The 22,043-nt window shown below is 41.8% G+C and overlaps 2 protein-coding genes across 5 annotated transcripts in view; one reads left to right on the top strand and one right to left on the bottom strand.

Moving 5' to 3' along the window:
• The first annotated feature begins 366 nt into the window (after window positions 1-366).
• Window positions 367-13,677, top strand: LOC307023957 (cytohesin-1-like). 4 transcript variants are annotated; one of them, XR_013803802.1, is made up of 13 exons: window positions 367-528; window positions 4,872-4,954; window positions 7,019-7,083; window positions 7,406-7,472; window positions 7,703-7,821; window positions 8,368-8,561; window positions 9,341-9,489; window positions 9,852-9,964; window positions 11,233-11,311; window positions 11,416-11,487; window positions 11,816-11,970; window positions 12,053-12,264; window positions 12,965-13,677. XR_013803802.1 is itself a non-coding variant. In XM_079657664.1 (12 exons), the coding sequence occupies exons 1-12, from the start codon at window positions 501-503 to the stop codon at window positions 12,129-12,131; spliced, it is 1,203 nt and encodes a 400-aa protein (XP_079513790.1). In that variant the 5' UTR covers window positions 367-500; the 3' UTR covers window positions 12,132-13,677. The 4 variants fall into 4 exon arrangements, 3 of the variants coding, with proteins under 3 accessions (XP_079513790.1, XP_079513791.1, XP_079513792.1); XM_079657664.1 differs by having other exon boundaries at window positions 12,053-13,677; XM_079657665.1 differs by lacking the exon at window positions 367-528 and adding an exon at window positions 2,278-2,671 and having other exon boundaries at window positions 12,053-13,677.
• Window positions 13,678-13,921: 244 nt separating this feature from the next.
• pgs1 (phosphatidylglycerophosphate synthase 1) overlaps window positions 13,922-22,043 on the bottom strand; it is a 22,627-nt gene continuing 14,505 nt past the window's right edge. Inside the window, exons 6-11 of the mRNA XM_079657663.1 lie at window positions 21,526-21,704; window positions 20,214-20,428; window positions 18,325-18,616; window positions 17,042-17,190; window positions 16,767-16,897; window positions 13,922-14,275 (exon numbers count right to left, since the gene is read on the bottom strand). Of these exons, the coding sequence (XP_079513789.1) occupies window positions 16,778-16,897; window positions 17,042-17,190; window positions 18,325-18,616; window positions 20,214-20,428; window positions 21,526-21,704 (955 nt within the window). The 3' untranslated portion in view covers window positions 13,922-14,275; window positions 16,767-16,777. The remainder of the gene's footprint in view (window positions 14,276-16,766; window positions 16,898-17,041; window positions 17,191-18,324; window positions 18,617-20,213; window positions 20,429-21,525; window positions 21,705-22,043) is intronic.

The raw sequence follows: 22,043 nt of genomic DNA, 5'->3' as shown, positions 1-22,043 counted from the left end.
GACGATTTACACATTTCTTATTATTTTGTCAAGATTACGACTTTAAATGCCATTAAAAGTAATGTAGGTAAAAACTCATTATAGTAAGTTATTGAGTTAAAAAGGAGTTATTATGACTTTATTTTTCTTTCTTTTCATATCTTATTTGAAATAATAAAATATCATGTAATATAATTTAATGTAATTAGAAAAAGAAAAATACATCATAATTCTGAATTTAAGTTAGTCAGACACATAAATTGAGTAGATTTCTGAGAGATAGATAGATAGATAGATAGATAGATATTTGTTTCTTTTTTTCTGCTCTCTGATTGGATGCTGCGGTGGAAGCCGCGCCTACGTCATCCTGCCCCAACACCGGCTGTCTGTACAGTTGTCATCAACTGCCAGTGTAACGGTAACCGAGTGAGGAAATACAGACACCCTCGACCTTTAAAGTTGATTTAAAGTGACTGATTTAAGCGCTGTTCTCTAGGCAAGCGTGGAACAAGAGCACAGACATGGTTTTGAATTCCGAAGACGGAGTTGGTAAGTGGGCTTTCGTTGGTTAATGTGAGCTAGCTAACCTAGAGGCTAACCAGGTTAGCTAACTAGCTAACGTAACTTTATTTAACATTGTAACTGAAGTGAACACTTTACGTTACTTTTTGTCTAAGTAAATACCGGGTAATTATTTAAAAATTATTGCATTTACTTTCCTGTCAGCAGAGAGATATCAACAGGTCCTAATTTGACTGATTTGTTAATGCTCTTAGGCAGTCTTTATTAACTGGCACAAGGGATCCATTATTATTAATCTGGATTTAGGCCAGACCTCATGGGGGTTGTACTTATTGTGCAGCACTTTATAGTTCATGTGTCTATAAATACAATCAATGTGCCCATTTGTTGGTTGAAAATAGAGGAATTGCTCTCTGAAATCGGACTTCTCTAATAATTTTCCCAAATTGTGAACAAAGTGTTGGACACAAAAAGGTCAACACAGAGAGGGGAAATGTGCTACCATAACATAACAATGTTTTTTTGGATTATAAATCCTCACAGCTGCACTAATGCTTCCTCTGACAGATCGAGAGCTCCCATGGGAAATGCTCTACAATGAAGTAATTTACAGCTGGGGAAAAGCCTAACAAAACCGATTACCATATGTGATTTAAATTAGGATGACTCATTCTGTTCAGTCAATTGTATGAGATGGACTATCAATAACACACATTGTATCGTCAGGTTGGTAGCTGCTGTTAAATAAGGATCAGAGTTACCAGCAGTATGGATTTATTTTCAGGCGTTAATATTATCAATTTTTGTTAGTAACTGTAATACACTTCACCACCCTTGGAGAGCAGTTCAAGTTGTCATATTTAGCGTCACTCCCTCTGTGTTTCAGGGACGTGTTTCTCTTTCTGTGTCAAGGCACAGTTTGTTCTCTCCTGTTCTTTACCCTGGATTTCTTTCTGGCTGTGTGAATGCGATCCGTCACTAGGGAGTTTACCATAACCGCATAACTCTTGATCTGGTTATCCTCGGGGCCGGGAAACCTTGAAATGCACAATTAGGGCCTTGTGAACTGAACACTGAAATGGACAAGTATTGCCTTGTGAACAGTAAACACACAGTTAGCTTTCTAGTCATAACTGATTTGCCTTGAGCCCTGGGTCAGCTGCAATCCTGTGGTGGAAACAAAGAGACAACCCAGTGAGGGAGCTGTTGTTGACGTATGTGTGTGTGATCTATTTCAGAAGTAAAGTAGAGAATTAAGGATTTAAGAACGATTCAATCCTGCCAGAACATAGAGCGGTTTTTTTGCGGTTATTTCTTGTTTATGGTGAGTAGGAATGCAAATCATATATTCCAATCCTCAATTTTTGAGTGAACAGTGTTTCAAAGACGCACAACTGCACCTCCCCACGTCCGTTTCGTCTGGGTGGGACACCAGTGCAGAGACTCTTTGATGCTCTGCTCAGTGAGGGAGGGATTGAGGAGTCTCCATTAAAAAGAATAATCTAAGAATTTTTATATCGTTTCCGCATTTACTTGTTAAATATATTTATTTTATTTTGAAAAATATTTAGCGCATAATAACTTTTCTTTCATATTTTTTTCAAATTATTTATGAGAATTTTCTAATTATTATTTATATTTATTTAAAAAATGAACTATATATATATTATCTTTTTGTATGTATTTTTTTGCACCCTTTTGACTTCATCAGAGGGAGGAGTCAAGATGGGAGGGGGGGTAGAGCGATGAGAGTTCAAGGGTTTCCCCCCCCCCTCTCTCACACACACAAACACACACTCCCAAACACACATGTCCTCATCCTCATTTAGCTGCAGGCCTGCTCCCCTCCTCTCCCCTCTGCTGGAATGAGAGCCTGAGGATTAAGGAGCCGGGCGGGCGGTTGGACCAGACGAACACAGGATTGAAATTGGGATTGGAGGGCTCGGGCAGGACTGGATTATTGTTGGACTGCAGGAAACGGGCTGTTTGTGCTGGGATTGGTGACACGGGTTGTCTTGTGGACTCTATGAAACAAGCGGCAGTGAGAAACAAACGTGGTTGTCAGCGGCACTGCGAGCACGGGGACTATCGAGACTGGCTGTGAAGCTACTCAGCTGCAGACAGACCGACGCTTTCTCTGGTATGAACCTCCGGATTATGACACACATGTGTAGGTGTTCAGACAGCGCGTCATCACAACTTCTGCTACTTTTGATCTATTTTTCAGAAACTTGGGTGAATGAGTGTGCATGCGTGTGTGTTGTCACGTATTCCTTAGAAACACTTATGAGAGCCAGAGACCTTGCCAGAAAAAGACATGTGGTTTTAGTTTTTTTGATGATTTGTTTGTTCTCACTGAGGATGTAGCAAGCTGCATGACATACAGGGTAGAGCGTGGAGAGTCACGAATAGAGAGTGAACTTTAAGCCTGGATATGTCGGTTGTCCAGAGCAGCTGGTCATCAGAGGCATTGCCACGACAAGGTGTCCCATTACTTGGCAACACCAACCCTCTCTGACCTCCAGACTGTGCACAGCCGCTGGTTTATTTAGTTGTTTATGTCAGAATGTGTGTGTTTGTTTTCTTAGTAGTAGGATGTTGTGGAGAGGAGTAGTTCTATCAGGCGTCATGAAACCATTTTGCTCTTATTTCCTCTGAATGAAAAGACAGACAGAGGAAGTGAGTGAATGTCAGTTTCACTGCCTCTGCTGCGTTATTCTCGTCCTCAGGTTTATAATAGGGCAGCTCCGGCCTACTTAAACGTGTGTGTGTGTGTGTGTGTGTGTGTGTGTGTGTGTGTGTGTGTGTGTGTGTGTGTGTGTGTGTGTGTGTGTGTGTGTGTGTGTGTGTGTGTGTGTGTGTGTGTGTGTGTGTGTGTGTGTGTGTGTGTGTGTGTGTGTGTGTGTGTGTGTGTGTGTGTGTGTGTGTGTGTGTTCGTTCACTATGTAAATAATCATTACAGAATGATTGGATTTGACTTTGTTTACCTCTAACATAATCAGACGTGTCTGCATGTTGGGAGAAGGATTTAAAGAGGTTTACAATATATTCATCATTTGTAAAGCTAAAAAATAGGTCAATTAGTTTACTCTTTGCTAGACAGAATGTTAATCTAGATTAGAACAATTTAGATAATGGACAAACATTCTTGCAGTTTATTACATTTAGAAATTAAATCTATTCGGCCAATGAAAACTTGACATATTTCTTTTAGAATTATAATATATCGTTGTAATCACTAAAACCATTTACATTTTACAAAAAAACCATGAATGGTCTTTGTTGACACTGAGTAACTTTGTGATGATGGCAATGAGCAGTTTCCTGGAGTCCCTCAGGCTCACGCAGCAGCAGCAGCACAGCTCAATACGTCCTCCGTGGCTTCTTGCTAGCCTGCAGTAAATACTCTTTCTTTTCTTAAGCTGTTGTCACTGATAAGAAACATGGTGGATACGGACAGTAGTTAACAGAGCAGGGCTTTGATGTTTGCAGATCAGATTCAGTGTAAATATTCTCCATGATTTTCCTTTTTTACGTTGAAATATCTTGAGAAAAAACAGAAGTCACCGTGACTGACAAGACTCCCATTTCCCTCCCTCTCTTATCGTCCTGCTGCAGATATCATGTGTGGCCGTAGGCACATGAACTTCTGCTCTATCGAAGTGCACACTTGTTCAGTTGAGGCGGTGTATTACATTTAAAGCGGAATGGACATTTGAGCTTATCAGAAACTTCTATTCTCTTAGATCATATTAAACTCAATGTATTTGTCTTTTGGACTGATGTTCTATACATTTAAAGACATCCTCTCGGACTTTGAGAAACTGTGATGAACATTTTCATTGTTTTCTAAGACTTCATAGAACAAACGAGTAATTGAAAAAATAGTTGGCACATGAGTTAATTAACAAAACTGTAAATCCCTGCCTTCAAAATGTGCTTTCTTTTAAATAAAGAAACCACAGAAATATGTTGACTTTGCAACAAACTGTTAATGGAGATTGTGTGTTTTCACAACCTGTCATTCAGTTAATACCAAAGCTGACAAAGGTTAAACATATTGAAAGAATCTATTTTTTGCAAAATACAGTCCAAAAAGTACATATGTTCAAATGCCCATGTTTTCTGTCAATAATCTTAAATTGCTAACATATTGAAAAACACCATGACCATGTGTGTACATCAGTATTAAGAGCAAGAAGATGGATTACCCCCCCCCCCCCATTAGATATAGCAGAGAGCAGTGGGACTCTGATGTCTCTCTCCTTCCTATGTGTGTGTGCATTACAGTGTATTTACTGTATTAGCGTGTGTGTGTAAGACACTATTTGATCTTTGTATTTGAGTGCTTCATGTCCTTTCTCCCCCAGTGCCTGATGACCTCAGTCCAGAGGAGAGAAAGGAGCTGGAAAGCATCCGCCGCAGGAAAGAGGAGCTACTGCACGACATACAGGTAACTAATAACACACACTTCTCTCAGCCTGTCCAACCTGTCATCAGTCCTTATTTATTACTCTGTGGAAAAAATGCTTTCTTAACAGGGCAAACACATGATATGGGAATTTGTCTTTGTCCCTTTTATTTAGAAATTGGTCCCAACTTTTTACATTGTAAGCTGTGTGGAAGGAAAGTTAAACCAAAGGGAATTTAGCAGTGGTGGAAAGTACTTTCACTTAAGTAGAGTACTTAAGTACAATTAGTGAGAGTATTTCAATTGGATGCTTTTCAATGCTTTGTCTGAACATCACATTGTTCCAGTAGTGTGTGTGTGTGTGTGTGTGTGTGTGTGTGTGTGTGTGTGTGTGTGTGTGTGTGTGTGTGTGTGTGTGTGTGTGTGTGTGTGTGTGTGTGTGTGTGTGTGTGTGTGTGTGTGTGTGTGTGTGTGTGTGTGTGTGTGTGTGTGTGTGTGTGTGTGTGTGTGTGTGTGTGTGTGTGTGTGTGTGTGTGTGTGTGTGTGTGTGTGTGTGGTAGGTAGGTATAGGCGTATGACCGTGTGTGTGTGTGGGGTAGGTATAGGCGTATGACCACCGGAGCGTTACCGTAGACATTCAAGACGAATGAACCTCTTTGTGTGGGGTGTGTGTCTGTGAGGCGGGGGACTGTGTGTGTGTCCTGCTCTCTCTGCCTGGAGGGACAGTTTGACCCCCTGCCTCAGCCCCCCTTTGATAAATGAGTGTCAGCTCTTTATCTCGGTTAATTTGTTTTGCAAGATTAGATTGAATATTAGGTCTTATCGTGATTAACAAGACATTGTAAAAAAACAATAATGACCTTTATCAACATAAAGGTTTTTGACCATAACTAGGTCAATAAATGACTGGGAACAATATCTACTGCTATCATAGTTCCATGAGTCATTGTTTCAAGTTCACATCTTCCTAAAGTACTTAGTTGGAGTTGTTAATAAATGGTCTCATGTAATAATAAAGTGAACATGTTTTGGGTTTGGTCTGTCGGCTTCAGCAATGTTTCTTTTTATTTTATAGAACAAATATTAAAACGACTAGAGTAAATACATTATAGCTGAATTGATTATAAAAAAGTGCTATAAAATTACTACATATTTTGATCTATGTGATGTTCATGCATCCAAAACAAACACACACACTAGAAAGCCAAACATGGCCCCCGGCAGCGATGCTGTGCGACTGATTGATGGAGTTTATTACCGAGGTGGCGCTTTCCTTTTCTCTAAGCCCCGCCCTGTGTTGCCCCGGGGGCTGATGGGTAATGAGCCATGAAATATTTCAGTAATGGAGACTGAGGACACTCTTCGTCTATGAGGGGGGTGTAACCATGGAAACGCACATGTAGGAATCCAGTTATTTACCTTTCTTTCACACACTCCCAGATAGCTGTAGTAGATAATAAGAGACTCCGGCCTTGTCTGCTTCTTTTTTTTTCTTTAATTATCTTAGTTCATTATCTTTTCTGGGGTCAGGGTTTTCAATCTGTTTCTCGCCTCTTTTTCTTTTTACTCCTACAACCTCTGATGTCCGCTGCAGCTCCACTAAGCCAGTCAAAGTCTTTGATCCTGCATGTTCCCCTCCTTCCCCAGCAGTGTGGCTCTCAAACAGCCCGCGGAGGGCATCAGGGGGGGGAGGCAGGGTGATAAATCTGGGTCAGCACTAGGGGGGAGGAGAGAGCGAGGGGAAGCGAGGTCGCCGCTGACCCCAGAACAGGTGCTACAGCTCCCAGAGAGGATTTTCTGCAGAGGGCGGCTGTTCCACAGAGCTCCTGCTCTCAGAATGAGTGAGAGAGTGAGTCAGGTTCCTCTTTCTGGGTCATGTCTGTGAGAAGAGCCGGTCTGAATGTGATGATCAGTGAGAAGTAGCCGGAACAGACCACCGTGTGTAATGCATTGTGCTGCCGGTGAGATCCATGTGAAGGGTCACACATCACACACACATATCACATGTATGCATGTCTATATATATATATATATATATATATATATATATACGTCTGTTTCCTGCTTTCTATTTCATAACCCTCCTCTCTGTCTGTCTGCTCTCAGAGGCTGAAGGATGAGATAGCAGAGGTGACCAATGAGATTGAAAGCCTGGGCCAGAGTGAAGAGAGGTAAAGTATCTCTTAACCATTCCTGTGCGTGGGCAGCTGGGGTCCTCAGCCTTTGTTTTAGTGGAAGTGCACTCAGAGAGAGGGACATGATCTGCCAGACACTCAAAACAGAACGCGCTTTATGAAGTTGAACAATATACAGTTTACTATGATGTAGAACTGAAAAGCAGCAAAGCCTCACATTTGAGAAACTAAAAACAGTGAATGTTTGCCATTTTTCTTAATAAATACTTTAAATGATTATCAAAACAGCCGTCTATTTTCTTTTGGTCAATTTGACAAATCCATGTATTTAGTTTGGGCTCTTTTCATTTGTTTTTAGGAAAAGCATGCAGAGGAATAAACAGATGGCCATGGGCCGAAAGAAGTTCAACATGGACCCGAAGAAGGTGAGAATGTTTGGCATCTTTAACAATCTTGTTTTACCGAAAAACCCCAAAGATATTTAGTTTACAAAAATAAAAACACAAAAAAAGGACCAAAGTTGGTCAAATTAAAATAGGTAATACACTGTATGTGTTCACTTGGTATTTGTTCCTCACTGGACACCATAACATTCATATTCAATGTATTTATTCTTTGTGAACGATGTTCAGACTGGGTTTCTTTTCTCCCTCAGGGGATTCGTTTCTTGATTGACAGTTCCCTTTTGAAAAACACCAGCGATGACATCGCCCAGTTTCTCTACAAGGGGGAGGGGCTTAATAAGACTGCTATTGGAGACTACCTAGGGGAGAGGTAAGTGTCATGATGTTTAATATTTACATTTTTATAATTTGTATTATTTACATTTTTAGTACAAAACACTGGGTTAGGGTTACAAAAAGACAGAAAATGGATATCATTTTTTTTTTTTTTTACACGTGCAGCATTATTGAGGACAAATCAGGAGCTTATCAATATGCTATTAGTAATCTGAATATGATTTAATAAGCTCATGTTGCATTAGCAGTTCTAAAAGATCATCTGTTAATCTGATTCGTCACATCTCATCCAACTTTTGTAGCAGCCATCTCGGATAGCTAAACAGAGCTGCATTCAGCTACTGATCCTGTGTGTGTGTGTGTGTGTGTGTGTGTGTGTGTGTGTGTGTGTGTGTGTGTGTGTGTGTGTGTGTGTGTGTGTGTGTGTGTGTGTGTGTGTGTGTGTGTGTGTGTGTGTGTGTGTGTGTGTGTGTGTGTGTGTGTGTGTGTGTGTGTGTGTGTGTGTGTGTGTGTGTGTGTGTGTGTGTGTGTGTGTGTGTGTGTGTGTGTGTGTGTGTGTGTGTGTGTGTGTGTGTTGTAGAGATGACTTCAACATCGAGGTCCTGCACGCCTTCCTGGAGCTGCACGAGTTCTCAGACCTGAACCTGGTGCAGGCCCTGAGACAGTTCCTGTGGAGCTTCAGGCTGCCCGGCGAGGCTCAGAAGATCGACCGCATGATGGAGGCGTTCGCCCTCAGATACTGCCGCTGTAACCCCGGAGTGTTCCAGAGCACAGGTTGGCTGATTTTCTGAAGCAGATCGATGTCATACCAACTAGGGATGCCAGCGATCTTTTGAATATTCGTTAGTCTCCATAATCGAAAATTATTTTAAAAATTCGATTTTATTTATATATATTTTTATTATTTATGTTTTTCTTTTTTTTCCTGGCTTAGTTTCAACCAAAGTGTAGACCAATGCTAATAATAGTAATAGTATTAATAATTGTAAATGGCCATTGGTCACACCACCAGTTTCATTTACTGTAAACTTGGAAGAAGCCAGCTGCGCAGAGTGCAGACTGCTGCAGCCTGCTACACACCCCCCCTCCTCTCCGTCACACGTGCGATTGATTTATTGGCGATATACAGAACAGTGAGAACAACACAACTAAAGATGAACAAAGCGGTACGTTCAAAGAAAAGTTCCTCGTGGAGCTACTTCGAACTGACAAGTGCAAATGAAGTAAAATGCAAGCTCTGCAAAAAGACTTTGGTCTACCACAGCTCAACATCAACAATGCGTTAGCATTTGAGTGTGAAGCATGCCAATGAAGTGCCTACAGAGAAAGACGCAGCACAGCCGGCCATTACTAACTGCACTTCAAGGCTACGTCGTTGTGATGACTGGTCAAACTGATCAGGTTTGACGGCGAATAATCGATTAATATTCACCGGGGCTGTCCGATTTTCAATTTGATCATGTTCAGTTTCTGGCATCCCTAATACCAACAAATCTGACTATAGGTAAAGTCCTGAAAAAGAACACACACACTGATTGAGTCTTCTTTTACAGATACCTGTTACGTGTTGTCTTTCGCTGTGATCATGTTGAACACCAGTCTACACAACCCCAACGTGAAGGACAAGCCCTCGGTCCAGAGGTTCACGGCCATGAACAGAGGCATCAATGATGGAGGAGACCTGCCGGAGGAGCTGCTCAGGGTGAGAGGCGTTGTATTTACACGTTTGAACAATGTTCCCCTCCAGTATATATTCGGACAGACAAAGTCTACTCTGTTTAAATACAGACAAAAATAATACCAAAACAAAAAACATGCATTGTGCCAAATCACACTGTCGTCCACTTGATGTTCAGTCTTCTTACTGTGTAAACACTGCTGATGATGCAACTGGTAAAGGGGCGGCTAATTGTAATTCCATTATGTTCTGCAGAGGCGCTTAATCCATAAAAACACATAATACATTTAACTGATTATATTCTCTATTATTACTCTGAGAATGCAAAGTAACTAAAGCTGGGAAGATAAATGTTAACATCCCATATCTGCTCATCGTCTCTGTAGAACTTGTTCGACAGCATCAAGAACGAACCCTTTAAGATCCCAGAGGATGATGGGAACGACCTCACACACACCTTCTTCAACCCCGACCGAGAAGGATGGCTGCTCAAGCTCGGTTAGTTCATGTGGTGTGGAACAGTGCAATTCATGAAATCATTCTGCTGTTAGTCCCTGTGAGCTGTGAGGCCCTCTAGTGAACTGGATCTGTAACAGCAGATGAGCAGAACACGTTGTTATATTTTTGTCATTAATTTGTGGACATTGTTTTTGTTTGTTTGTCTTTCATGTGTTTTTGATTCCAGGAGGTATGTACATTTTAAACCCCTCAGCTTTAATGGACTGCTTTGCTTCTGAGACCCCTCCCCTCCTCCCCCTCCACTCCTTGCTTCTACCCACACTGGCACAATTGGATTAAGATTAAAGAAAAAAAACTCTTGGGCTGTATTCTTTAAAAAAGATGGTTTGCAATTTGAAGTGGGGTTGTGTCAGCTGCTTGTTTAGAGACCGGCACAGGGGCTAAGAAATGTCCTGCTGTGGACAGGCATCAGAAAAACACATTTTAGCCTTCTCTAAACGAAAAGCTATTTATTTTAGTGTACAACATATTTATAATATCTTTAACTTTCCATCAGACAGCCCGCTCTGACGGGGGACTGAAGCCGTTATCTCCAAAGCAACCAGACTCAATTGTTGAAAACAGTTCTCCAAGAAACACACCATTGTTCTCCGTCTGCCACGATCACTTAGTTTGTAGATGTTATTTTCTGACTTTGTTGAATTTGAACTCAACCCAAAGTCATTCACAACAACAAACAAATTAAAGGATTGAGTCAGAACAGCAACTCCCTTGTTCTGCGAGGTCGAATGACTGTTTTTGCCAATGTTGTCTGGCAGCTTTGAAGAGAGCATAACTAGTTATGAAGGCTTTAATTCCCCGTCGGTAAGGGCTGTCTGGCGGCAAGGTGGATCAAAGAAATGATTCTGAACATGACATACATGGATCTATTTCTCAAGGTAGGCCTGTCTTTTAGTTGGCTTAAATATGATCCCTTTCCACAGCAGTACATGTCTCAGCTTCTGTATGAATGGAGCCCTGTTGACATCCATACACTGATGATATGGAGAAGAAGAACCTCATACACCCCCAGTTCAAAACTCAAACTATGCCTATAAGCCCAGATGTGAAAAGAAGTGATTTCACATCTGTTTCTAACTGCTGACCACTGACCCAAGTGAATGACCCGCTCTATATTTAACTGCTGATGTGTGCCGTCACTGTGCTTCAGACTCGCTGCTGCTGCTGCTGCTGCTGTATGAAGTTCAGCTTCAGCAAATAAAATGTTATGTCTTCACTGCAGTCAGAGCTCACCTGTAATCTGTCCTCAGGGGGGCGAGTTAAGACCTGGAAGAGACGCTGGTTCATTCTCACAGATAACTGCCTCTACTACTTTGAGTACACGACTGTAAGTAATTACCGCTTGGCTTTTATAAGAGAAGAGATAAATGCTGTATGAAGGCTTCAACAGAACCAAAGATGTATTCTCCTCTCATCTCTTTTGTTTACAAGGATAAAGAACCCAGAGGAATTATTCCACTGGAGAATCTGAGCATCAGAGAAGTCGATGACTCCAAGAAACCGGTAAACTATCTTCTCTTTGTGATGCATTTTGTCGTATAATTAAATGTTTCTGCTGGTTTACCCTCCAAATCAGATCTTTGTGTCAGAAAAGTAAAACTACCATAAAACAAGATGGTGCAGGATAAAAATGCAGCTATCATTTGGTGACGTTCTTCAAATGCAAATATAATGTCCAGTCTTGCACTACTTGATTAAATATAGTAAAGTGTTTATAAATCAATAATTTAAAGATGTGTTCCCTGTATTCTTTTTATATGATTTGTCATCAGGAAATCTATTTGAATGAGTGTTTTTGCTCCTTCCTGACTCATCTCGTGCTGTTCTCCAGAACTGCTTCGAGCTGTTTGTCTCCGAACACAGAGATCAGGTGATCAAAGCCTGCAAGACGGAGGCAGACGGCCGCGTGGTGGAGGGAAACCACACTTTCTACAGGATCTCCGCCCCGACCGCAGAGGAGAAGGACGAGTGGATCAACAGCATCAAGTGAGCGGCACTTCAGCTCTCCCTTTGTCCTGCAGCGGATCACTGTACTGTCTCGTATCTAACCCTCCTTCTCCTCCTGCAGAGCCGCCATCAGCAAAGACCCCTTCTACGAGATGCTGGCTGCCCGGAAAAAGAAAGTCTCGTCTCTGAAAGGGCTGTAGCGCTGCGAGGATGAAACACTGTGGACCTGAAACTCCTCCTCCTGCTAAACTGACATTTGGACCTGACGGAGAGAAGTTTGCTTTTAAAGCTCTTCCTCTGTCCCCTTCAGTACCGACACCTCTCTCTCTACAGGTTTGACCTTTGTGTTTAAAGTTTCTCTCCCCATCTAGAGATGAAAGGACAGTGGTAGACCTCTGTCTTTATCTTCCTTTTGGACCCTTCTGCAGTGCTGTAGTACAGCAATGCTCTACTACAGAGGCACTAAGAACATTATATGTTAGTTAGGAAGTTAAATATCAAAATGGGTGAGAGTGTAATATTCAGAGAAAAACATAATTTGAAAGGAAAAAGCTAGGAAGTTCTGTCAGTCTCAGAATGTCTGAGAAAAAACAAGAAAACATTTATGTTATGAGATTATCAAGCATAACATTTAAGCGGAAAAAAATCTGGGTTGTGATCACAAGCAGTTAATAGGTCATCCATTACAGGTCAATGACAGAGTATGGCAAGCTGGGGCGTATTGCTGTGATGATGCAGCATGCCAAGTGAAGCGATGTGGTTCCCTTAAAAACAACTCTTCTCCTAATAGAAGCTAATAACCTACAACGGCGCTGATAAGCCGTTGTTCTCCACAGCTCTACGAGGAGATGTTCTCGGTCAGAATGAAACTTTAAAGTGGACCTATCATGCTATATTTGAAAAATATATTGTAGAGCCATACCTATATAAAACATGTCCGTGAAGTTTTTTTTTCAAAATACCAAACAGATCATGCATTTTTGCCATGCCTCATTTTGCGCTATTTGCTCTTTTCCACCCCTGTCTTCACAAGGGCTGATTCTGTGGAAAATGAGCTGCAGCTGACCGGCACGAGCGTCATGTTACCATGCCACGCAACCTCTCATTCCCCTGATAGGTGGAGAGTTGCCCATATAGGCGGAGCACCCCGTTTCTGACGTCAGAACAATTTCAAATCTGTATCAGTCTGTATCAGATCCGTTGCAGCCCCGTTTTTAGAGATTTGGGTATGGGGGAAAAGAGAGAGGGTTGTGTTTTCTGACACTTGGTGAGTTCCATGACACACCGGGGACACATTCATGTATGAAAGTGCATTTTGCATGATAGGTCCCCTTTAAGATTTTTTGTTTTAGTTGAACACCTACTGTTTTTTGATAAAAGCCTTTCTCCACCTTGTGAAAGTTGCAGCACATTTCAACACAAGGATGGGGATCAGCTGATGAAGGAATCACATGGCACAGTAATGTGATCCAGAACAGCTTTAGGGGAGTCTGAAGTTTGAGGTCTTAGATTCAATTTCTGTTACAATATAGAAATCACATGGAAAACAAATGTTGTCATCTCGTTTGGGATGCTGGACTTTATTGTACAAAATACTCTTTTATAAATCGTTTTTCTTACTGCTGTTGGTCACATGTCAAAGCACTGTTAATGAAAGTGATGCATAAATAGCTACATATTTATTTCTCCAGATTTCTTGTAACTTATTATTTTGAGATTTGTCTCATTAAAAGTCTGAAAAACCAACACTTTTACTCATTTAACTGTTGTGATTCCTTGTTCATTTGTGTTTTTATGTTGCTATAAAGCTGTGGGTAAGAGTGCACCTAACAAAGAGTCACACGTTTGAAGTCATTTTAAAAACTCGTCCACATCGTCCTTTAATTTACAAAGATAATCACAAACACTGTACATTTAGCTTTGATTACTGCTGTAAACTCTCTTCACGGTTATTAGGCTCCTCCAGGGATTGTTTTTCTGCACCACACCCGTCTGTTTTATATCGCAGCTTGAAGAAATGCATTGCAGTGGTAGGAAATCTTTTTTTTTTTTATGTTTTAGTAGAAAAACTATAATGTGATGACATCAGGTGGTGAATCAATCTAACAGCTGTGCAGGTAAACCAGGATCTGGAGTTTGATACAAAAAGAAAGTTTACCCGCTGAATTCACCACATACATCCCTCCTGAATGTGTCAGTCACTTCCTGGGACACACTAATGAGTTATAAGCAAGGTGAGGTTGGAAACTCCCAGCATGCCGATGGTACCCGAGTCTCCCATCTGCGGACTCCGGTGTGACCTTCGACATCAAGACGAAAGGAAACCAAAGCAGTCTTTCTCCCTCTAAACATAAAAACACAAAGATGTTCAGTATTTTGTTGACTCTTCATTTACCTTACTACAATTTTTAACTAGTTTTATTGTAATATAAAACACAATTGTTGCAATTATTTTGCACTTCTGTACTTTAAATATATAGTGAAGTATGCCATAAGCAAATTGTACAGAAAGTATACGTAAAAGTATTATTAAAAATTATGCCATGAAATATCATTTAATGAAATAAAAAAAATCAGGCACATTTATTCTCCAAGTATGGTATTCCATACAAGTTGTGAGAATGCAAAAGGTAATAAATCATGTTTAAAATAAGAAAATACACTCTTGGCAAGATTTCTTTATCTCCTACCAGTAATGTACAAGCCCTGTGAGCATTATGTTAAACTGCTAATAATGGGTCACAAGTGGTTAGTTCAATGTGTGAAACCACAGTGGGAAATCCCAGTGTCACCACTAGAGGGCAGACAGCTCCACCCTGACTGACCCTCACAGAGGTGGTTCGTTCAGAGGAACCTGTTGTCTCTAGTTTCTAACAATAGACAGCCTGTGCTGACAAAAAGGACTTTCAAAAACATTCCTTTAACCGGTAAGGCTATTGTTGGAGACTGTGTTTGTTTTTTCCTCTGCCAGGAAAACAAGACGAGATAAGTAATAACAGAGGTGACAATGCCAGAGGATACAAAGCACGAATGAGAGTGGACAGACTGCTCCAGGACCCTAACAGACAACATTCAGACAACATTCAGACAACAAACAGTATCCAAAAGAACAGGAATTACATTCCAAGCTGTGACATCATGTCTGACTTTTCTCTGACAGAAGATAACATTTTGGGTTCTTTTCATTAAAACAATCAGACAGTGTTTGTATTATTTGACACTAAAGAGTCTTTTCTGTTGTCTTCTAAATACGTTCTAAGTTCAACACAACCTTTAGCCTCAGGTTACAGATGCCAAACATCTGTTTGTTAGTGTCACCGTGCCGGTAAGTCCTTTCAACACTGACACGTAAAACAAAAGGCCTGAATGTGCTGATGCTAATCTGTGCTGCGTGAAAGATGATCTCTTTACAACTGTTTCCTTTTGGCAGCGGATCACTCAAGATATTTTAGATTTCCTCGAATAGTGCAGGTAGCGTTCAGAGGCCGCCCGTTTACCGTCATTTCTCAGCCTGTGACACTTCCTGTTCAGAGAAACTGACAGAAAAAACCTGATACTGCAGCTTTCCTTTTGGCCAGGCCTTGACTTTATGAAATGAATACGTCTTCCTTTTCGAGTGAGAAGTTGATGTTTTTATGTCTCCCTGCAGCTTTTATTTCCACAAAAAAAACATCTCGTAAAAGTGTTAATTCTCGCGATGAACCCCCTGACTTCACCTCTCCAGGTCCAGACTCGAGGTAACTGAGACCACCCGTCAGATCCTCAGCATACCCCGGTGCTGACTCACTTCTTGACAGGAGTGAATCAGCCCCTCTCTGTCCCCCCGCCCCCCGCTCTCACTGTGGTGCTCTGGGCTGCTGGGAAGGCGAGGACGGGACCTGAGATTTTAGACGCGCCACAATGACTGCAGGCATTTCAGAGAAGCCACAGCCTGTCTGATTGTGGGCGTGTGCAGTCTGCTCAGGGCTGAATGTTGTCTAGTAGGCAACAAAATATCATTAAAACAAATGAAAGCAATGCACTATGTAAAAAAAATATTTTAAAGAGAAATTCTTATTTTCTGCAATTTAAGTGCACTTTTGACAGTGTGCTTTATTTGAGAAAGCAACATTTTCATTCTATAAAAAGGGATTTTTCTGTCCAAATAATTAATTTTAGTTCAATATTTTTCTCTTCTTTTAGCTCTGGTTTGGTCTCTACCAACTGAGGGTAAATATCTGGCTCTTAAGCTGCTATATTCCCCACTTGGTTCATCGGCTAGTTTCTCACTTGTTCTAATTGTGCGGAGCCGGTAGTGTACAGTGTGTTTGTTGGGTATATTCACTGAAAACAGCTGCCCGTTGAGTCTGGAGCATTGATGGAGCACAGAGAAAAACTGTTGTGGCTGAAAGAATCTAAAACGCTTTATACTGCAGATCTGAGTGTAACTGCAGAGCAAGGTCACAACTCTCTATAGGTCATTTGATGAATTGTTTATTTAAAATAAATTATTTGCAAAACTTTTTTAAATGTCTAATAGGACTTTCTTTCGTCACTAAAATAAAATAGGCTGTTGCTTTAAGGGCACTTAAAGAGCACTCGCTCCGCCAAAGCCATATCCTTGGTCACAACATAACAAGGTAATTTAGATCCTCCCAGAAATGTAATGGAGTCGTCCTTGGCCCACACTACACCCTTCTATCTAGTATTATAAAATGAGGCTAACATCTTTGTTTGTTATTCCTGCTGACAAACAGGAAAAAACAATCAAACCAGAAGCAAATCCTTGATTGTTGAGGTATTATAGGTGAATGCTGTGTGTACTGTAGTGAGTGTGTACATGTGTGTGAGATCACCTGGTGGTGTCTCAGAAGAAGTTCTTGATGAGGGGAGTGACTAATTTCACCCACAACTTTACATGACGGTCCGGCTGCTCGAACGTAGAGCTCGACACCTCGGTGGAGCGCTGATACAACCTCTCCTGCTCCTGAGAGGCACACAGTACAACACACAGTTCAACACACAGTTCAACACACAGTTCAACACACAGTTCAACACACAAAATAACACAGGTGTGCGTTCAGTGCAGAGTCACACAGTCAGTCATCATCATTTCCTGCGGTTGACCCACCTCCTGGAGCTGGCTCTGCAGCGCCTTGTTCTCCGTCACTATGGCGATCTGGGCCTCCAGGTCACGGTGAACCGAGCGGTATCCAAAATTAGGGGAGCCAATTAGAGTGAGGCAAGGCCGGTCCTTCCCCTGGAGGTAATACCACAGACCTGTGAGGAGAGGAAGAGTGCAGCGAGCTTCAGAGAGATGCTTCCAGCAGGGATCTCAGACCACAACTAAGAGGAAGCACATGCAGAAAATCCCCAGCACAGATCCAAAACCCCAAAGCATGAGGGAGAGTGAGTGTACATCCTCGCCCCGGGGCTACGGCGCGATGAGTGTACGAGCCCTCCTCTCTCACGCTACATACCGCTGCGACCACAAGAAGAGCAGCGGAGCAGGGAGAGTGATGCGTTTTATTAGTTTCACCCAGCCAAACAAAAGTAGTCTGGATGCTGAGCCCTGGATAATGCCACCTACACACTATGACTGTGTGGATCACATTAGAACACAGTCTGTCTCATAGGGGGTGTTGAACTGAAGGAACCCCCGACAAATCTGTCTGTTGCCAGGGAGTCCAAAAACAGGCGAGAAGTGAAATGGGAACAGCTGCCAGACCTAGAATGGATGTCTGCAAGTAGCTAGTGCTACAAGTTGTTTGTCTGTGATTTGTAGCAAGGAAGAAAAAGAAAAGAATATGCAGAGAGAAAATGTATACGCTTGTCATAACGTAGGTAGCTGACTGCTTTTGTTGTGGCTTAACTAGTATATATATTTGTGCAATGGCTTTAGGTCAAGATGTCCACACTGCAGACAGGCCACGATTGATGACCTGCTACTTCTCTTCTCGATTGCTCCTTTATAATTCTCAGAAGCAAAGAACATCATTTACCTGCATCCCTTTGTCTTGAAAAACATCATTGTTGAATTAAAATCACTTTAAAATAATCACACTGTCAAATATTCTAAGAAAAAAAAAAAACGACTTCTTTTTGTAAGCTTATGTGCATATAACTGTCAGTACTATATATACAGATGAACTGTATGTCCCCTGATCTGTTTCTAATCATTGAGTATCACTACAGGCTCAGCTGCTGATCATGTGAGGATGTGACCATAATGCCAAATGCAGATTTAAATGTAGAACTGAATCGAAGCGCTCTAGACGTGTGTGTTTCTGAAAATGAAAATCTTTAGGCTTTTAGGCTCAGGGCATATTTTTAGACAATTTTTACACTAATTAGTAGTTGAAAAACTAATTAACATAAGATCATGTGTGTGTGTGTGTGTGTGTGTGATCCCACCTTTGGCGTGGAAGGTCCACTCCGGCCGGTGGTACTCGTGCAGGTGTATCCTCTCCTGCTGGCCCAGAGAACACACCTGGTTGTAGAACTGCCTGGCGATGTGCACGTAGGCCGCTGGGATGGCCCCGGCCACGCCCTTGGCTCCGAAGAAGCCGTTGACCTCGGGTGAGGCGGTGAGGATGCGGTACCCGGCGCCGGCCCCGAGCACCAGGCGCATGTACGCCCGCGTCAGGTTGAAGTACCCTGACGTCAGGAACACGGTTGAGTTCGGCCCGGCGTCTGTCAGCAGGCGCTGGAGGGGAAGTAACGACAAAATGGTTTTATTTCCAGAACTTATGAAGAATAAAACACTAGCTTTGACCTGAGGCTGGTTACTAGTGTTTTATTATCGCTTATTACATAAGGCTCATTATAGAAACACAATCTATCAAGACTTGTCATATTTATCTTGATAACAATAAAAGTAACATGATGATATTTCCTTCTTCCTGTTGGCTCACGTCTGATTAATTGTGTCTTGATTGATTACTGTATTTAGAGGTGGAGTTCTGCTGGGTTCCGTTTGGGTGAGAGGTCACAGGTTATTGTAGCTGTATTAGAGATTAACAATACGTTTGTTTAGTGTCAAACCATTTCATCTTTATATTTAAAGAATCTGGGGCATTTGTTCCCAAAAACATTTTGTTTATTCTTTTTTTTTTTAAAAAGATCCTGGGCATTTCTTTTTTTATAACGTATAAAATAGTTATGGACCCACTATTTAATGTATTTCATGGTGCATACTACCAACAGGTCATTTTCCTTCTCTCCCTATTTTCAATATGTTCTTTATCTGAGACCTTGTTACCTTTTTAAGCAACAGTGGTCAACTCCTTCTTCTGGAAGGAAACAGCAAATATGTAATCTTCTTCTTTTAAGAAAGGCTGGTACTTCTCTATCTGCACATCAGCCAGATTCAAAGCAACCAAAAGTGAACTACATATTGGAATAAATTCAGCCTGTTGCAACAAGTCTTTTTTGGTAAACGGCAGATGAGACACTGTTGAATCAACTTTGTACAGAACAAGCCTCAATTATTACATTACAGTTATCACTCCATTTTATTGTTCATTCCCAGAATAAGTGACTAATAAACCCGGAATAAATGCTCAAACATGTATTCACTGTTTATTGGTACATGTCTCATTTTATTAGTCACATGTCCAAATTACACCAATCAACCTCAAAATAACCTCTTTGTAATTATATTGCCACTTGGGGGGGGGGGGGGGTGAATAACAAAGGTCAATTTAAATAAAGCACTGAAGACAATGAAAATATTTAATGTTTATGCATAAGTTGGAACCCTTGCCTCTCACTCGGGCCATCTTTGGCTTTTTCAAGTTTTGATTTGACCGTGTTAATGCAAACAAGGCATGAATTCAAAAAGTAGTTTTTCCAATTTTTGAAGTTCAACCTCAGCTCCTGTAATAAGTCTATAATGAACTGTGAAGCCATCATACAGACACACAGTCCCAATGAAACTCTTTGAAACCAGAAATGTCATATGCATTCTGTTATATGAAGCCTTTCATTTGAAGCCCTGGCTTACAAATTGTAGTTTTTACTAGTGGCTTCCTGCACAAAAACTACAAATGCCAGAAAATCAATAATAGAAATACGACAATTGGCATGACATGTTCATAATTGAGACAAAATCCTGTTAGCATTTAGCATAAAGAGTGGCATTATTTATAGCATAATGACGAACATCACACAAGAGACATTAAAAAAGATATCATTCTGAAAATAGTTTTATGGTGGCTTTTGAGGCGTTCATATACATATTTGGTTAAAATGTGACCAATGACAGAAGGTCGCTGTATGTGCGTGTGTGTGTTGAGCCTGACCTGTGTGACCTGCTCATCCACCTGGATCCCCAGAGGTTTCATCTGCACCAGAGGGAACACCCAGGTGTCCTCCCCCCCGTCGCTCAGCCCCCCGTCGCTCAGCCCCTCGTCCTCAGAGTCCTCCGGCTGGTTCGTCAGCTGCTGCCTCATTTGGGCCGTGTTCACCACCTCCATGATGCGCTTCCTCGCCGCCGTCGAGAAGTCTTGCCGGTTGCCTGCGGAGACAGAGCGTAAACAAAGCTGAGGAGGGTCACACTGATCTCTGGGTCACAGTAACCCAAGGGTGCTTGGGATTATTTACAGCCTAGCATGTAGCAGAAAGGAGGATGTTGTTTGAAATGACAACACAACCTCAGCAAACGAGCTGGAAAATGCTTGTTTCTGATTGGCTGGCAAGTGACCATTAAAACTAGTAGACTAGATATCTTACAAATGTTCTGGTATAAGTCTAAAAGGAGTTTTCAGACAGAGAGCAAAGGAAATGTTTGACCTGCATGACGCAGAAGACCAACTGGAGTAGAACACTAACATCCAAACCATTCACAGATTACTCATTATCAAACCTTAGTGTTCTTCAGTTGCTCAACAACTGACTCAAACGTCCTCTTCCTCCTCCGTTTTTTCAGTACGTCAATGTTTTATCAGTTGTTAATGTTTTCACTAGATATTATGCATGTCAGCTCCATATTGTCTTTCACCCACACTGTGACATCACAACTCTATTCCTAGTGTTCGTTACCACGGCGCTCAAGTCCTGTAGACATGATGTCATCCATCCCTCAAACTCACATCCTGGCAGTCTGCGCTCCAGTTACGGACACAGTACTGGAGTGAGTGTGTGTGTGTGTGTGTGTGTGTGTGTGTGTGTGTGTGTGTGTGTGTGTGTGTGTGTAGAGAAAATTCTGACAATTTCACATCCGGCTGCATGGCTAGCCAACCGCAATACCTCTCTCAATCATTCTCACTGTAAGAACACACACTCTCACACACACACACTGACCATCATATATTTGCCTGTCTAAGCTTTCAGGCTCCATTAGCGTAATCCATCGGCTCCTCTTGCTGAAAACTGGGACACTGCCACCGTTACCGAGCATGAAGTGTCAAAACATGTTGTAGGGTAAACATGCGTCTGTGCCACACACACACACACACACACACACACACACACACACACACACACACACACACACACACACACACACACACACACACACACACACACACACACACACACACACACACACACACACACACACACACACACACACACACACACACACACACACACACACACACACACACACACTACCTTTGTACGGGTGCACCATGCCCTCCAGCATTGTGACCGAGTCGTCGGGCTGCAGCTGCAGAGAGACGTCGCCCACGGCCTCCACCAGGTCGGCGAAGAAGTCGGCGACCTCCCCGCAGTTCTCCAGCAACACATAGCGGTCCTGTCTGTTGGTGAAGTACGAGTCACTCAGGTTGGCCCTGAAAGAGAGGGGGGGACCTTTAATAAACCGGGGCAACACAATAGACGAAAGAGGAAAAAAGGTTGTTTGGTAAAATGTCTTTCTCTAGTTTAAGACGGGTTCAGAAAAATACACGTAATCCTTTGGTCATCTTGAAAGAAAATGTTCCACACATTTCTTTAAAGGTCACATGTCATGGCCATTTCCACTGATCCTAATTCCATTGTTGAGGTATACTAAAATACTGTGCAATTTTCCAAACTCACATTGGTTTCGCATACAGCATCTCTGTAAAGTATGTGTATTCAGCAGTATTCACTTTCTCCACTAAACGGCTCGCTGCAGCTCCCCCCCCCCC

This window comes from Notothenia rossii (genome assembly GCF_949606895.1).
Source record: "Notothenia rossii genome assembly, chromosome: 11".
Classification (NCBI taxonomy): Eukaryota; Metazoa; Chordata; class Actinopteri; order Perciformes; family Nototheniidae; genus Notothenia; species Notothenia rossii.
The sequence above is the reverse complement of the archived record's forward strand: the minus strand, read 5'-3'. Positions and strand labels throughout refer to the sequence as shown.

Coding starts and splice junctions, on each gene's coding strand:
- LOC307023957 (XM_079657664.1), top strand. CDS start 501: ATGGTTTTGAATTCCGAAGACGGAGTTG. Junction 529..4,871: donor GAATTCCGAAGACGGAGTTG/GTAAGTGGGCTT, acceptor TTTCTCCCCCAG/TGCCTGATGACCTCAGTCCA. Junction 9,490..9,851: donor TGCCGGAGGAGCTGCTCAGG/GTGAGAGGCGTT, acceptor TCGTCTCTGTAG/AACTTGTTCGACAGCATCAA.